The sequence below is a fragment of the Eucyclogobius newberryi genome, unplaced genomic scaffold (assembly GCF_026437365.1).
Source record: "Eucyclogobius newberryi isolate DKJ021-1_F unplaced genomic scaffold, fEucNew1.0.hap1 SCAF_14, whole genome shotgun sequence".
NCBI lineage: Eukaryota > Metazoa > Chordata > Actinopteri > Gobiiformes > Gobiidae > Eucyclogobius > Eucyclogobius newberryi.
Genome location: NW_027315768.1, coordinates 24,143,838 through 24,162,239, shown reverse-complemented (window position 1 = coordinate 24,162,239; position 18,402 = coordinate 24,143,838). Strand labels below are relative to the sequence as shown.

The window sequence follows — 18,402 nt, the reverse complement described above, 5'->3', positions numbered from 1 at the left end:
CCCTAGGATGGATGTAAATCTGCCTCCTACATCAGAGGATCTAAATGTTTCCTCTGCCAGAAAGATTGTGCCAATTGAACTTTATAACTTACTAGCTTGGTGTGTAGGTGCTAGTGATAAATTGACATTGTCTAACATGGTAAATGTATCCGAGGAGGTTGATCTTTGTTTACTGTCAATTTGCCAAGATATATATTTGTCCTCAAAAGGTAAAAATCAAACCAGTGTTGTACTTACTTGCCTGTGATTTTAAATTTAGGTTTTGTTTTCTTTTCTTAAATGTTTTTTAATCGGTAAATGTTAAATGTTTTTAAACGATTTAAATTACATGCAAACCACGAACTCCAATGTTAGTAATCAGTGGTATCATGCTCGGGAAGAAATCAGGTGTATTTGTTTTTAACCTATGATTTTAATAATCGTATACTATTTATTCAGAAAAAATAATAATAAATAGATTTTGAGTGTCTGTCTAAAGAAATTCAATTTATTCCGATTGTTTACACCTGTGCTGGTTTTGAGGAAAATAGTCAAACAAAGGGGCAAACTAATGTGTCAAAAACAAAAAAAATAACAGGAAAATGCGTAAAATGTACATTCATTGTACTGTGTCTTTTAAAAATACTACTTGATTTTACCAAGTGTTGTTGATTATCAGATTTGTCTTGAGCAGGTAACTATTATTATTATTATTATTATTATTATTATTATTATTAGTATTAGTAGTAGTATTAGTAGTAGTATTAGTAGTAGTATTAGTAGTAGTATTAGTATTAGTAGTAGTATTAGTAGTAGTAGTATTAGTATTAGTATTAGTATTAGTATTATTATTATTGGTCATGTAAATCCACTCATAAAGCACATTAAAAGGCCGGTGCATGTTTAAAGTCAGCCCTGAGGTGAGTCGCTGCCAAAACCAACACTTTTTTGGCAAAGCTGCTCCACCTGTTAATTTACCAACATCTGATCCGTCTGAAACTGGACCTGCAGCTGCAAACGCCACGATCCTGCAGCGACCCGAGCCAAACCAACAACAATGTAGGATTTATTATGTCAAGATTTTTTAATTAACGCTTTTAGTGCCGATTCATTCTTCTTTTCAATGGAGGAAGACTAGGAAGAACAAACACCAGTCGGGTAGGTTGAACAGGTAACACTTGTTTGGACAAGAACGTGTCATTATTGTAAAATATTTATAACATATATATGTATATAATAAGCCATTTAAATATCCGATCTGGTAAATCTGTGAATTTAAAATGAAACTAAGTTGATTTTTGAATGCCAGTTTTGTGCATTAGCATGACTGGTGTTATGGAAAATGTGGTCACTTAGATTATTAGTTCACTGTCGGTAACTTTTCTTTTTTCGTTTTCTTTTAACGTGTATCATGTTTATTGTTACGTTAACGTTTCGTAAGAACTTAATATACTGTCAGATAGCCAGTATGAAGGCAGATCATATGTATTTTCTATTCAAAGACTGCTAAAATATTACCAATGAGATTCATATCACGCATCCACTACTTAAAGAGTCCACCTCTTGTATGCACAGTGCCGTATCCGGGTCCACGTCAAGCACCTGTTCAAAGTAATCCCTGTTGTTAGCTTTATGTGCCTCCGTGATGAAAACACAATGCCTCTGCTGCTGAGTAAATGTGTGATTCACGCCATGTGTTTGTTGATAATCTGACGAATGTGCTGCTGGTGGTTCTCAGTTTAGTTTCCAATGGAAGGTTTACCTGTCGGCTGGACTGCGCACACCTGTGGAGGAGGTGGAGGAGGTGGAGGAGGAGGTGATGGTGTGGGACTGCTGAAAGATGGAACAAACCCCAATTCACACGTTTATGAATTGTTCCATGAAAATGCACAGGTAGGTCATCTTTATTTGGCTAGGTGAGATTAAGGCTGCAACAATAATCGTAACTAGTGGACTGTAAAACATAACCATAGTAACAACCCGTGTTTTGATCATGTCATCTGGGCTGTACAGACTCCAAATACATACGAAAAGTCCTTTTTTATGACACATACGGTGGCAATATTAAATAAAAATGTCAAAAATGTAAAAGCAACAAAAATAATTAAGATTTTCATTCATCATAAGCTTTATTTGTAAATGTACTCTACTTAATTCCTAAATTTCTCTACTATTTCAACTGTTATGGTTGATAATGTATTCAAAATGTCTCCATGAATAATAGTATACTTGTTTAGTGGCTAGTCGACTACAATTAATTATTGTTGCAGCCCTATTGTGATTATAAATGCATACGTGTCTCCTTCAGTACGTGGCACATTTTGTAGTCTGTGTGTTGTCCAAATAAATATCAGATTAATAAATTAGTTGATAAATGGGTACTAAAATATTGTGTAGTTGTTATGAACAAATTTTAACCCTAAGCATCTTTTTATTGTAATTCTATTGCTCTAAAATTCATAAAATCAAGGTCAAATTGTTTTTCTTCAGGCTTTCCAGTTGTCTGATCAGCCCTGGTGGCGAATCAAGCTCTTTGTTTGGGAGCCCGTCCTGTTTGGTACATGGGACGGTGTTTTCACCTCCTGCATGATCAACATATTTGGCGTCGTTCTATTCCTGCGAACTGGCTACCTCGTGGTGAGTTTTTATGTTCAGATGATTAACCAAGCAAGACCTCAGCTGACAACTGCGAACACATGTTTGTCTTTTCTGTGTCTGCTGGGCTTGTATTGTATGTTTAGCTCAATTATAAAGGCTGGTACTGGAAACACATTTTTATTAATTATTTATCAGAAAGTTAATCTCAACATAACTCAAGAACATGAATAAGTCTTGTGGAAAAGTCGCTATTCAAGCTAAAATGTTTATTTATTCTTTTGAATGAATGAATTAATTTATGAACGTTGTGCCTTTTTTTCCAATGTGGCTTTTATTCTGTAAATTTCAAATTAACCGATGCTAAAGCTGAAAAGTATGTTCAAGTAGTTGGAATAATTTAGACAATATAATATTAAGTCATAGAATCATATAATCTACTGACTGACCAGGGGTGTCCAAACTTGTTTCTCTGAGAGCCACATTTTGAAACTTATACAGGCCACAAACGACCAGACAATGTCGAATTTGTCGAATGACGAACTGAATCATTGGACATTTTGCATTTGACATTGTTTTGATGCACCTCCACACCTTCAATAAGACTTGGAACACTAATATTAGGTTGGTATAACATCCAAATAATTGAATGTTTCCAATTTTACAGTAAAAGGTACTACTGTTTGTTGTTGGACCAAAGCCAGAGGGCCGCATTTGGTCCCTGGGCCGTAGTTTGGACATGCCTGAACTAGACAGTCATTTAAATTCAAAGCCCAAAGTAAGTGACTGAAGTTAAGGTGTTTCTACCAAATTTGTGATCTTTTTCTCCCCAGGGGAACACTGGTGTGCTGCTGGGCATGTTCCTGGTCTCACTGGTGGTTGTTGTGGCTCTGGTGACGGTGTTTTCGGGTGTTGGGATCAGTGAACACTGTGGAATTGGAGGAGGCGGGATCTACTCCATGATTTCCTGCGTCCTGGGCGGCAGGGTGGGAGGGACAGTCGGACTCCTGTATGTGTTTGGACAGGTAATAATAATGGTAAACTATTGATGTGCTGTTTTTGCTGTGAGGTTGAGATGTATTGATGTATAACAGACCTTGTTTACCGTTTGTGAATTAACATAGTTAAGGCATGAATGCTGTTTCCTGCCAGTTCATGCACCTCCATTGCCTGGCCACTTAAGAATACACACTTCTCCAGTACCAGTAGCTCAGGGACATGGATGGTCCCTTCATATATTATGTATATACAAATATATATTATGTATATACAAATATGACTGCTTACAAAGAAAAATAAGGCTCAAAACGTATTGCTGAGGATTGAAAAAGTTGTTGATTTATGCTGCATCAATGAGCAAAGTGAATCTTAGGTGTGAGAACTTTGATTTAATTGTAAATTATAGATGATCACTGATTTAAACAAACCTGGTTGCAGTATTCTCTCAGAGTTTGGCCTTGGGAGCTCGGGTTTTCAAGATGAGAAGTCGAGGTTCTGACTTGTTTGCTTATTATTATTACTCATGTGCTTTTTATTTAGGAAAGTTGGGATTCGGCATTCACCAATGATGAAATCACCGAGTCTGCACTTACGTTAACATTCACAGGTGATGTGGCAGTTGGGCAACAGCGTTTGACCAGAGTTCCCGAGTCGTTTTTATGAAGATACGTTTGTTATCTTAAGTTCGGGGGCAGGACCACAGCCCTTTCACGTCCCTTCCGGTGGCTACAATATTTAAGCATCAAGGTCACACACATAAGCGTTCGTGACTTCGTGCCCCTCCGTCCCACCCTCTTCTAATTATTCGATGGGGGTATCAAGGCCCGGGAGCCTACTGGCCTCAACATAACGGCATCCATTTCTGATCATTTGTGTTTTTCATGTTTCTCTTATGTCAAAAAACACTTTGCATCTTAGCTGTGGTTGTAGCACTTGCTCATGAACTGACTTGTGCATATGTTGGTGTACACTTTTCAACATTTCCTTGATTGCATTAGACGTAGCAAAGGAGGTTGTGACCAGATCTTCTGTACTTCTGTATGGGATATACAGAGAGGTATACCAGTATTATTTATTATATATATATATATATATATATATATATATATATATATATATATATATATATATATATATATATATATATATATATATATATATCAGTCTGGATCCCAGGACCTCCAAGCAAAAATTTAAATAAACTTTGGCGAAGGGAACTTCAATAGAAAAACCAAGGCGCTCACTTGTGAATTTAAAATGCTTTTATTAATTATGGCTTGCCTGAAATTTCCCCATGTAAATAATAATAACTTTTATTTACATGTTTATATATTTTATTACATGTGTGGACAATAAAGGAATATCTTATCTTCAATGGACATCACTAAGCCCCAGCCTGTTTCAGCCTGCTGTCTTTGTCCCCCTTGATGAAGATTTTTGTACAGATTAAATGTATTCTGTATCATCTGGCAAAGAGGCGTACCAATCTTAAAAACCAAACTGCGAACAAAATGATTAAAAAATCTAAAATGCATCTAAAACAAAGTTCTCCCATCAATCTGCACAGCTGTGATGATCGTTTGTCTTAAGGCGAATACAATAGTGGCCGTACACTATATCTCTGTTCTCTTTTAGTGTGTTGCTGGAGCCATGTACATCACCGGTTTCTCTGAGTCTGTGGCGGTGCTGCTGGCTCTTCAGGGCCAGTGGGCAGTGCGGGGCGTGTCTGTGGCCGTGCTCCTGGCTCTGCTCGGGATTAACCTGGCCGGTGTGAAGTGGATCGTCCGACTGCAGCTGCTTCTTTTGGCCGTGCTCGCAGTGTCCACTCTGGACTTTGTCATTGGCACATTCACCCACCTTGACCCGGGTAAGACAAGCAAAGTTGAGATTATTCGGTTAATCGATAATCGCAATTATTCAGGTCACAATGTAATGGTAAGAACTACAATAATGAGTTCAAGTTTAGTTTATTGGCCATTTGCAGTTAAAAACCACACTGGAAAGATGGGCAAAAAAACCCAAAGTGCACAACAAGACATCAACATCAACAACAACAACAACAACAACAGCAACAACCACACAGACAAACAATGGACTTGTATTACAAAACACTAGAGTACAATGAAAAATGTATAAGTCAAATAGTTAATGTGCATTGCTCAAACTCATGTCAGCTTGTGGGAAGAAGCTTTTAGTGTGACGAGAGGTTTCACATTTGATAAAACGATATCTTTTTCCCGAAGGGAGAAGTTCAAACTTGTCAGGGGAGTCTTGTCAGGGGAGTCCTGCATGATTTGAAGGGCCCGGTTTAAGTCTACTCTCTCAGAACAGGCCGGTCACGGTTCAGTTTATTTTAGCTGAACTGACCACAATGTTTCTTCTCACAATAATTCTTACTAAAATACTGCGACATCTCTAATACAAACTCCATGGAGTAAAATACCCCAGCATTGTTCCATTATGATTTATTGGCTCTAATTACATGAATTTTCCATGTAAAAAAGGGCCTTTTGATGCTTTGCCTGTAATTGACTGTCTTTTCACACTGTGAAATCCAGAACAATGATTGTACCACATTAAGACCAGCAGGTGTCACTGTAGTCCTATAATATTGACAATATACCAGTACTTTCTTAAACCAGCCTGAGTGGCATCTCTTCATTGTACAATTGAGTGTCTGGGATCAGTGTTCTACTATTTTCTATACTATACTATACTTGCATTCATACATTTAGTTTTATCCAAATTCATATAAAAGAGACAGAATATTTGTGTGTGTGTGTAAAACTGGTCTTCTTTGTTGACCTCCAGGAAGTCCTCCTCTACATTTCCTGTTCTCACTGATTACCAACGTCCTGTTGAGAGAGAGTCAAACCGAGGTTTCAGACCTCCAAAAGTGAAATTAAACTATAGAAATACAGTAGAATAGAATTACACATGCAACTATGGGCATGTAGTACTACATGGCACAAATAGTATTGTACACACTTTCTCCACGTACTTGCTTTAGACTCAGAAATATTTTGGAGGAATTTTGTATAATGTGCGTAAGAGTAAGAGATGTTTAAAAGGGAAAGCAACTGTAATTGCTTTGCTTAATTGCAGTTTATCTGGACCATTGCTTGTTTATTTAATATTTTTAATGCATGTAGTTTGTATCTGAATAAGTCTTTCTGAATGCATTGATCTTCGGACAAAATTGTAACTGAACATGATCTCACTACTGCAGTTTATAGGCCATAAGAAATCTCTTATCTCTCTGTTACTCCTTGAGGCCGCGGTCATTCATCTCTCATATTATTAATTTCCCCGACAGACATAACCTACTTATGTCAACCTAACTGCCTCTTGTAGCACAGTTAGCAGCAGCCACTGTGCACTTTCTCAAACGACTGTGAGAAAACAAACCATAACTGCGTCTCCAGCTTTTTTCAATTAGTAATGGCTGTGTGTGCGCCGCTGTGACCTCATGTTTGGCAGAAAACCAGGAGGTCCCAGAGTCGACTGAAACGGGGCTGATTAGTTTACGCTGACCACTTACTCTGAAGGAAAAGGAGCCAATGCCAAGACCACTCAGGCATGTCCGAGGTAGTATATAATGGTCAGAGCGCAGGACATTAAAGGTGCACTATGTAACTTGTCTCTATGGAGGTGTTATTGCTGGTGTCCCCTGCTTTTCACCGTGGAGAGTTTAATACCGGCATACTGTGGAAAATCCCAGGTAAAGCAATGCAATCTCCATGGAGACGGGCAGGTGGCGGACCCTCTCTTAATGATACAAATCTTAATGGGGCGTCTTAGTTCCCTCAGTTGAAAGTTTATAGAGTATATCTTGAGTAAATGGTTTGTATTTCCATAAGGACGGTAGCAAAACATGTGAGGAAGCTCAAACAAGCCTTTTGTTTGTGGAAGTAATTACAGTGATGGATGAGGTGTTTCACATGTATATTTTATTTTCGTGTAGTGCTTTTGTGAAACGCCACACACAATTCTTGATGGGCACAGGTCCACAGGTTTCAGATTGATGAGAAATAAAGCCCAATTTCCGTACTGATTGACAACTACCGGTTCATTTTACATCCTTTGAATGGTGACCTCAAAGTCCTCAAAATGTTGCTCATCATCGTAAGCTGAATGCCATGAATATTCAACTGAAAAGCAAATTAAAGCACATTATGATACTCATTTGACTCAAACCTGGAAGAAAGAATACAAGAAGAGGATTGTCTTTGCAGAATTCCATGTGAAAAACATACTGTATAGTGTTGATGATGACATACATTTATCTCATTTGTAAAAAAAAATGCAAGGCTGATTGACCCATTTGTTGTGAAAACCTTGGTCTTCTTGACTTCCAGGTTCATGCCCCTTGTTCTGGTGTGATGCTGATTTAGTGAGTACATTTACAGTAGTGCTGAGTAATATATTGTAATTGAGTTGCCGTAATGTTCAAACAAAAGGTACATTTATTTTGATAGTATGCCCTCAAAAGAAAAGAACAATACATACTTGTTTTAATTGAAACGGTAACTCTATAGTTTAGACCTCTACAAAAATGTTCTGAAATTGACAGAATTCTTCATTCATTTACAAATGTTCACAGCTCAGCCAATAGGAGTCAATAGGCTAGAGAGAAGAAGGCGGAGCCATCTCAGGAGCAAAAGTGGAGGTGATTAACAGTGGAAAGAGAAGCAGCATTTTTTTCTCTCTCTCTTAAATAATTTGACACAAACACATTCAATTCAAACCAAATTGAAAAACCAGAAACATCTGGTTTTGCCCCAATTTAGAGGTGAAGAGCAAAAATGTAGTTGGAGTGCTTCACATGTCACTGTGCTCACAGCTGATATAGCGCACAGCTCCATATTGTTTTTTTCTAACTCTAAACCCTGGTTCAGAGCAGCAGCCGTGTGGAGCCTGTTTACTGTGGTGATTTGCACTGAACTAAACCAAACGTCTTTTCTGCTTCAGAAAACTGAGTTTGCTCCACTTGAACTAAACCTAGCAACAGGCCTCTGGAGCTGTGTTCCCTGAGCAGAATCAGAAAATATAGATATTTCTCCCAGATTTGTACACTTTACTATGCTGTCTTACCTGGTGTAGCCTGGTGTCCTGAGTCCTGCAGCCTGAGGCCTGCTCTGTGCCTTATTATGACGAGCTACTGTCCTTCTTGCATTACAGTGCAGTTTAATGTTCCTAAAACGCATAAGACGAGGTGTAAAGCAGCCGGTGCATTTCATGAAACTGTTCAGTCTGCAAAGCATGTGTTTGCTCACAGTAAGCCACAAGGAGGGTGTTGACCAAAACCACACACATTTTTGTTTACAAAGTAGTGCTTTCTCAATACTAAAACTCTAAACTCTTTCCAGTCTAAAGAAAAGGCTTGATACTCAATACCATTATTGATACCACAATTATATTTAAAAATACTCTTAGGTTGTCATTTTCATCATAACTTGATAGTACTTTGTTTGGTATCATCATGGGGTCTTGTACACACACCAAGTTCAGGTCTATCCTCCACAGATCGCTCTGCATTGAGGATCTAGTGCTACAACTTTCAGCGTAGGTTTATGTGTATTGATTTCCTTTTGACTGCTCTATTACAAAGATGAATAACCAAAAATCAGAAGTGAGTTTTTTTTTTCCACTATTTTGTCATTTAAGCTGTCAAATTTCCCAACATCCACTTCATACTTCATCTCAGTGGGACGTCCCAAATCCTGTGACCCCTGCCCTTTGCTCCGTGTCAGTGGTTTGGGGGGCCGCTTAAAGCTTGTGTAATCTGACTAAACATTCCAGTCTGTATCAGGAATGCTGGATTCAGAGGAGATATACTGCAATAAAGGGCAGTCGTTGTTATTTAAATACTCAAATGTAAAAAAAAAAAAATTATGATGTTTAAATGTGTTTTAAATCATCAACATTGATTAGTACATTTGAGTTTCTATGGTCCGGTCTGATCAGTATGTTTTTGTTGATTGGTCTGCCACTACAAACGGGCCAAATTTTGCCCTGGTCCAGTCATTATCCTTCCCCATTTGGAGGAACGCTTTAATGTAGTATTGTCACCATAGTCCAAGTAATCGCTCATTTTCCCAGGTGAGGTCCGTGGCAGAAAAGTTTTGAAGCTAGTCATCTACACACAGTTTATTTTTATTTTATTCAACTTCCATCTGAAAATTAGTCTCAATCTGAGTCTCCATAGCTCGAATTGGTCCCGCCCACAGGGATGAGTTACAACTGTTATTTCACCCTCAACTTGGGTCGTTAGGTCAACTTCATTAGCATTTGACTGGATAGGTTCCTGCCTTTGTAGTATTTCAGACAGTCCAGACACGTGAGGTTTAGGATGGTCTGAAAGAGGAGTGAAGGAGGCTATTTTTCTTATGAAGGAAAACTCAGAAATGCAGGTCTGAGGTAGAGGCTCCTGGGAGTGTACAACATTCTTTTGTCACCCTGGCAGAAACCTAATCAGTCTAATGAGGTTAACTGCCCTAACTCATACACAATAGGCCCTGACGACCCAAGCTGTGGGTGAAACTGGAAGACTAGTAAACACAGCAGTGTTATTCAGTTCTAACTCCTCCCTATGGGCGGGACTAATTCAAGTTCAGGAGAGTATAAATGGAAGTTGAAATGTCAAAAAGCAGTCTCCGGAGGACTGCCGTTTCCTACTATTTTTTTCCCCCCCATAAATCATTTTAACTCTTATTTCATTACAAAAGAAAATGATCAACACTCAAAACCAATTTTGATTCCACATTGATGACAAAATATACTTTTTTCGTAGACAATATAATGTCATTTTCTGCACAAGATTTAATGTCCCTGTGGCTTTATTCTACCTCTGACCCAGACCTAATCTAAAGCTATTAATGAAAATAGTATTGTTTGCGTTTTATCTTTCTCCCAGTTTCAGCACATGTTCAAATGTATTCTGTATCTAGTTGTAAATTCTAGTTTTAGCCTCGATTTGTATCTAGGTATCAAATAAAAGTTGCTTGTATGAACCTGTTATTCACCTGCTTTCATAATGTTATGCAGATTTGATTGATTCACCATGTTATTTCACTTTAAATGCTTATCTCATCCCACTGGGTTTTAGGCTGGATGGGAGCAATGGGAGCAGCGTTGTTAAATGTGAATTGACTGCAGAGTGCGGTTACTGGGTGGAGATCTTTCTGCATACTACATTGACACTTCTTGCTGGCCTGGATTTAAATTTCTTTTATAGGGTGGTCTTTGGCCTCATGGGGTTCAGCAAGAGTTTGAACTTCCAGCTGCGTTTGAAGTCGGCTTTCACACCCTCCTTCAATTTCTTGAACATGTGCACTTGGAAAAATCTAATATTCATTCCTCTCTTTATTTTCTTTAGTTTTCTCTCTCTAGTTGAAAAACAAAACTCACTGTTGCTTGGACGTTCTGATCTTTTCTCTCAAAGTTGGACGCTGCCGAGCTTCTGAAAAGGGTGGTGACTTCCTCTTAGATAAACATGTCATTAATCTGTGAGAACACATTCTTTCCCATCGTGAGATAACCAACGGGGAAATGTCTGGTGGCGTAACAAAGTCGGACCCTTGGAGCTGGTTTAAATGGTTTCTGTTTTACATTTAGTGACTGTGTTCTGGATACAGTGGAGGTGATGTCACAGTGGAAGTTGTGGATCTTATACTGCACTTTATGTCGCTGTTGTATAGTGTAAGTCCAACCACGGCAGGTCCCTTTTTTGTGCCATTCCCAAACCTGGATGAATGGAAATGTTTGCTTCAGGACAGTGTTAACAGCGTCAACTAAAATATTTCATTATATTTTTTTTAATTTAAAAGTAAAAATGTTCTTCACTAAAAGTACTAATATTTTAATTAAATAATAAATAAACATAAATTAATGAAAGGAATGAGTGTAGACCAGATGCAAGTTCCACTTCAATATCAAAGTCTCAAACCAGAGCATAAACGGACTATATTGATTTGACATAATTGATTGACAAAATCTTGACTAAAATCAAGAATTATTGAAGCACTATTTTACCTGGACCAAATCAATTTGACTATATACTATAACTATTACTATAACTATCACTTATTATTATTTGTCAAAAAATAAAGCACACAGTAAACATATGAATGAGAAAATCAACTTACAGGTTTATTCTAATGCACCGTTTGTATATGTCACATGTAAATACTTGAAATGCTGAATATTCTACAGTGTAAATGTTTACAGCTCTGTGTATTGACAAGTGTGTTCCTCCTTTTGCAGAGCATGGCTTTGTTGGTTATACAGAAGAACTGCTTCAAAGCAATTTGATGCCAGATTACAGTCCAGGGGAAAGTTTCTTTGTTGTTTTTGGAGTTTTCTTTCCGGCTGCTACAGGTGACTTATGCTCAAATATATTACATCCTTTGTCGTTAATCTTCAATAAATAGTTGTCCTCTGGTCTTCTTCTGCATTAATGTCATATTTTGTTCCATTTACTGTGTTCCAATCGTTTTACAATATTTACATTTTTGTGGCTTGTCTGTTTGTAGGGGTTATGGCAGGCTTCAACATGAGCTCCGACCTTCAGCGGCCTGAACACAGCATCCCGGTGGGAACGCTCGCAGCTGTCTTCATCTCGTATGAAAAACACACACACACACTAGACACAACAACTGGGCTAAAACTCTGTCAATTAATACTACATGACTAATATGTAGGGACTTTATCAAAAGCACCTCTTCACTGCAAAATGATCACACTCCTTCAGGAAAATTATGAAATTTATATCATTCAGTAGATAATATTCACATCAATTATGACGTTTTGTTTGACTCTTATTTAACCAGAAGGGACCCTGTTGGACAGGTCAGTTCAAGCTGTCTGAAAATAGTCATAAAATGTGCTATTAATAGTATCTAAAAAGGGCTTTAATGCAGAGTGCTGTGCTGCAGGTGGTTCCTGTATCTGGTCTTTGTCTTCCTTCTGGGGGCCATCTGCACCAGGGAAATGCTGCGCTACGACTTCTTAATTGCTGAAAAGGTAAACTATATGTGCAGTTTTGTTCTGTGTTATAAATATTTGTGTTTGCCAGGAGAATGTACGGGACCTTAGTATTTACCAAGTGTAGTAATTTTATTGTGAGTGACATTATTTAATTTATTCCAAGTTTGTCAAACCCCTATTTAATGTAAATTCCAAATATATGATGGGTTTCACTGCGTAATCTCTGAGCAGTAGTAGTAGTACTCGGCTGAAAGTAATAGTTGTGGTGACCACTCAATCATGAAATAGTTTCACTGTGAGTGGGCAAAGCCACAGAATTTGAAAATGTTCCCAAGCAAAAGAGCATCTTGCATAAGTTTCATGAAAATGAATTTAATATAATTTATTTTATTTTAACTTGACCTCCACTTTTAGGTCCTGAACCACTTGTAATACACTGTACAATAATTGGTTATTCCTAATGTCAAGCCAATTCATTTATTTGTACCTATTTAGCAAATTGTAGCGTGACCTTTCTAAAGGCAGACAGTAATTGAGAAAATGATTTATCGTCACACACTTAATAAAATAAAATGTAAAATATAATTGGGTCCTATAATCTCTCAGATGAGAGCTAACCTGATTCTTCAACATATGAAATAAACAAGAAGCTAAATGAAAGGTGTAATTTAACTTGATCTAGAATATGACCTTAGAACTGTGTAAAGTCTATTCTAATATACAAATGTCCCACATGATTGAGGTCTAGTTGCCCTTGACTCCTGAGTGAGGGGCTGATTCTCATTGTTTTCATAATGGGCTGAGTGCAGCGGAACTGAGTTGGGTGTAGCTCCACTGCGCTCTGCTCCGCTCCATCCTCCTCCTCTGTTTGTTTTCCCTCTTCCTTAAGGTCTCCTTGGTGGGTTTCCTCTTTCTCTTCGGGCTCTACGTCTCATCCTTGGCTTCTTGCATGGGCGGCCTGTACGGAGCTCCCAGAATCCTTCAGTGCATTGCCCAGGAGCGGGTCATCCCTGCTCTGGCCTTCCTGGCACAAGGGGTGGGTACATGGATGGCACCAGTGGGGAAATGAATGTCTGGACAATTACAACATTATAAAATGTTATGACTAGGATGAAAACTATGCATTTGCAAACAAAATGAAATGTTAGACTAAAGAAGATTAATATGCAAAAAAGGGAAAGACATGGGAATTGGGAATTGAAAGAATATTGCCTTGTTAAGAACAGTATTAAATGTCCACATGTAATACTATTTACTCCGCATGAAAAGGAAAATAAGGAAGGTCTTAGACACAAAACGCTTTTTTAAATAGTGCAAATAGCTGCTGTAGTTGCCAGGGTGACAAAGTTGACAGGAAAGACATGATTATAAATGATTTGCGTTGCAAATTGTACTAGCTTTATATCTATTGTACTAGCTTTATATCTATTAAAACATTTTTCATTCTATTTAAACATTGTTATTACTGTCAAGAAGGACGCACAAAGTGGTGTGGCATGTCTAAATCAGGACATAAATTTACTTCTGGCATTTTGCTTCTAAGATTCACTAGTTTTCCTGTGCCTCATTTCTATCAAAGACACTGAAGCTATAAATCCATACATCTTGTAAACATGCCATGGAAAAGCGATTTGAAATACGACGTGTGGTAAAGGGTGTAGTGAGAGTGGCTTGGCTGTGTAGGGGGTGTGGCAGGTGGTTTTGTGACAGCACTGTCTAATTTTAGACTTGGAAGAGCACTAACTGCGACCTCTGCAGAGCTGTGAGTGGATTTAATGCTTGATCATAGCAGTGCACATAGTCACGTTGATGTGGTGACACCCCGACCCTTGGATTCTTAAAACTTCAATGACCCTCAATCAGGGGCCTAGACATCTCGGCCCAAATCAAAGACTCTGAACAAAGGCAGGAAGGGCGACAGGGCAGGTTCCGACTCTGCTGTGTTTTCTGGAGGCCCGCCAGGAACACGGCTCCAATCCGATAATATGAACTCTGAAACCAACTCATTTTCTGGTGTTTTAGCACTTTATTATGCATCTTAAAAAAAGGTGCAACAACCCTAAAACATAAGGCTTTATTCAGGAACAAAATCATTTAGAGACACTCGAGTAAAAGGGTGAACATTGCACGGTGTTTGCAAAACTATGAAATATGCAGAAACCTACTTGTAAACAGTGTATTTCTGTACAAATGCAGATTATACTGTCAATTCATTCCCAAAATGCAAACTAACGCACTCCTTTATATTCTGCTATTGTCCATATATATTTTTACAATATGAATTAAATTATAATCAATTAAAATGTCACATGGCCAAGTTACAGGTCAGGTTTTTCAAAATTACTTTAATTATTTATCAATTCAAACACCTGTATTAGAATAAAAGCGAAATGGATAGGTTTAATGTTATTCCGTAGAACATTCCAGGCAAGCAAAAACTTCTCCACGGCAACAAGTAAAGCTGCATTGTGTACCTTTTTAAGACACGTTTTATTAGTATTTGTCCATTAAATTACTTGTGACGTTGCTTTTCTAAGCCAATGCATTTGGTTCTTAACATTTTACAATGTCCAAACTTTGCAAAGTTGCATGTTTGCATTACATGTTCTCTTTTCATTTGACAGAAAGGCCCTAACAAGACACCAGTGGCTGCCATCGGCCTTACCAGTCTGTTGACTATGGCTTTTGTATTGATTGGACAAGTGAACGTTTTGGCCCCGATAGTCACCATCAACTTCATGCTCACGTACAGCTTTATCGACTACTCTTTCTTCAGTTTGGCCATGACCCACCAGCTTCAGACTAAAGACAATAATAAGACGACTTTCTTGAGCAAACAAAATCAATACAAGACAACCAGAAGCATCTCCAAATCGCTGATCGAAAATGCTCTCCCAAACTACGGCAGCGGAGGCCAGAGTCCGCCGCGGAAAGGGACGCTGTTGGAATTTACAAACGATATGGATCAAATCCTCCCAAAGGAGTGTGCCTCCGTGAAAAACCTCCCTGTCAAAGAGCAAAAAGGCAAGAGCGAGAGTAAAGCTGATGCCAAGCAAATGCTGATGAACAGTTTTGATTTGAAAAGTGAACAAGACGAGGAAAAGACGAGCGATTTGACATGCACTGAAGAGAATGACTCGGGTAATGTGCTGAGAGAGGACGACGCTCTTCCCCCACCTCTGGAGCAAAACAATAACCGCACAGGTGAACAACTGGATTAAGTCAAAGAAAATGACATAACAAGATTGACGTATTGAGAATGACGGGGGGGGTACTAGTTCAGTAAAGTTTAACTCGAGTATGTGACATATCGATACATGATACATTTACTTATTCAAAACAGCATAATGTATGTTCTTCTCACTTGAACGTTGAATGGAAGCTACAGATGCTGTTGTTGATGATGTGCTGAATTTCAACATTCAGCTGTAACATTAAGTCTAATGTGTTTTCATCAGTTTCAGATGTAGAGGTTTCCAAAGATCACGGAAGTGTTGAAATAAAACCAATGGCCAATCCATTTTATCAAAAGGTCTGCAACCACTGGGTAGCTCTGGTTGGGGTAAGTGCAGAACAATTAGTTTTTATTAGTTGCATGGATAATACACGTTTGTAAGTGTGTGCATTTCCTTTCAGGCGATCAGCTCTATTCTGATCATGTTTGTTATTGAATGGATCTATGCCCTGGCAAACATAATAGTGGCTTTGATGCTTTTCTTCTACATTGGAAAAGCAAGTCCTGGGCTACCAATAGGTAATTCTGCAAATGGTATTAAGAATTACATGAACCGATGATCACCTTGAGACTGTTTTACTAGATACGGTACATGCACACATGTTTAGTTTTGTATTGATTTACGTATAATTACTACTGTCCAACTGCTGGTCCAAAACTGTGTCAACTGAGGTTTGAATTGTTTACTCTATCCCAGGGCTGGGCAATTACTTTTCCTCCGATGGCCATATTAAAATCCAGGCCAGTGGCGTGGGGCCAAATCGTGATCATTGGTGTAACAAATTCTTATCCTTTATAAGCACTTTTCTGTAAAATATAGGCTATTGAATCTATTATTTAATTAATTTCATGTCATCTTTATTAAGGACACAAGTGTAGACACATTACATAGCTAAGAATTATTTTTTTCTAAACTAAAATCTTGTGGGGGGCTGGATTAAAACAGGCCGAGGGCCACATCTGGCCCCTGGAGCCACAAATGCCCAGGTCTGCTCTGCACATATGGATACCACTGCCCAGGACGTATCCCACGTACCATAATCTACTGGTTGGTAGCAGTGATTTGTAAAGAATAAGATTGATGGTAAAAACATAGCTTTAATAATGTAATTTAGGCTAGTAGATTCATCTCAATCAAATATATAATGTTGCAGTTGTTTTAAGTATTAACACTATTGTTTCGATCTCATATTTCAATCTTCTCTCAAATCTTGATGCTCCTGGTTCTTTTTCAAATGTGCATTGTGAACACTGTGAAAAACTTTAACACAATTCTAGTTTTGACTAAATCCTAAATCCTAGTGGTTATTAGTGTTAATGGCGAGGTGAAACATCGAAAAGGTAATAATAAGTTCTAAGTTTTGTTATTTCTGATTTCGTGACAGAATGTGCCCTACATTTTTAAGGTCTGTGCTCATTTGTGATTCGACCGTTCTCTGGACAGAGTTTTGTCTGGCAGCTGTTGGGGCTTAAAACTTAAAAAAGCTGGATTGTGACACACTGCATCTGTGAATTGTACATGATTTCTGGGCAAAAGTTTCACAATAACTCAATGACATCTTTGTATGTGTGCTCTCTTGTATCAGCTCTACATTATCTGTTTTTGTACAGGTGTCGCATCTAACTTCAACTTTTTTAAATGGCTGAAAACAACACTGAAAAGCATTGGCAGGTACTGTGCTGTCCAAAAAGTAAAAAAAAAACACTATGCTTCAACCATAAACTCACTCAAACTGATGTTTCAAGCAATTGTTCATCATCATATAAATGTTATGAATTGCCATATTTTCATAGAATAAAATCAGACAATCGTGGGACCAGTTACCACAGTTGTCTGCTTCTAATAGAGCACTTAAAATGACATGTATTGTATATGAGTGAATGTATATCCCTTAGGTGAAAGTAAATTAAAGCTGATGTGCAGTATATGTGTTTTACAGGAATAAAGCCCTCTCTCAGGATGAAATAGTTTTGACACCGTCTCTTCCCGGCATTGGATTGAAAACCAAACAACTGACAGAAGAAAATGCTGATTTTGCTTCTCGACTCAAATATCACCAGTGTTCTTTCATTGGGCAGCCGCCGGACAACATGGTACAACCAGCACTGTCTGAAGTTAACCCAGGTGTTAAATGACATTGGGGGGAATCCACAGGTTTACAACTGTAAATAAAATGATTGCAAAAAACAAGATCACGGGTATTTGCTTGTTTCTCAGATTACAGAATTATCTTTTTTTCTTGGGCTTTCACACAATACGTACCTACACTTCCTTGGCTTCACAATCAATCAAATGATCAACCAATATCCTAGGGTCCATCTATAACATGTCAAAATAAAGTCTTAATAAAACACATGACGTAATAGAGATAAACGAGAGACAAAAATTGAAAATGTGTCTTCTATTTGCCTTGCCATCAGAATACCTGCAAAATGATGGAAGCTGTCAAACCTGCATCAAGCTCTAATCTTTTTCAACTGTCCATAATTAAATCTTATAGGGAAACCTGGCTCATGCCAGTATAATATGTGTGGCACTCATGGATCTATTATAATATGTGACACTTTACATCAGGGGTGTCAAACACATTTTGGGCCGCGGGCCG

General features: G+C 38.1%; 1 protein-coding gene across 1 annotated transcript; it reads left to right on the top strand.

Moving 5' to 3' along the window:
- The first annotated feature begins 1,701 nt into the window (after nt 1–1,701).
- On the top strand, nt 1,702–17,987 carry slc12a8 (solute carrier family 12 member 8). The gene is made up of 13 exons (XM_072445071.1): nt 1,702–1,872; nt 2,470–2,616; nt 3,408–3,599; nt 5,209–5,440; nt 11,839–11,952; nt 12,108–12,195; nt 12,510–12,597; nt 13,451–13,597; nt 15,186–15,765; nt 16,020–16,123; nt 16,198–16,315; nt 17,408–17,468; nt 17,737–17,987. Exons 1-13 carry the CDS (start codon nt 1,729–1,731, stop codon nt 17,930–17,932), a joined length of 2,211 nt encoding a protein of 736 aa, XP_072301172.1. The 5' UTR covers nt 1,702–1,728; the 3' UTR covers nt 17,933–17,987.
- The last annotated feature ends 415 nt before the right edge of the window (nt 17,988–18,402 follow it).

Coding starts and splice junctions, on each gene's coding strand:
- slc12a8 (XM_072445071.1), top strand. CDS start 1,729: ATGGAAGGTTTACCTGTCGGCTGGACTGCGCACACCTGTGGAGGAGGT. Junction 11,953..12,107: donor TTTCTTTCCGGCTGCTACAG/GTGACTTATGCT, acceptor GTCTGTTTGTAG/GGGTTATGGCAGGCTTCAAC. Junction 12,196..12,509: donor CTCGCAGCTGTCTTCATCTC/GTATGAAAAACA, acceptor GCTGTGCTGCAG/GTGGTTCCTGTATCTGGTCT.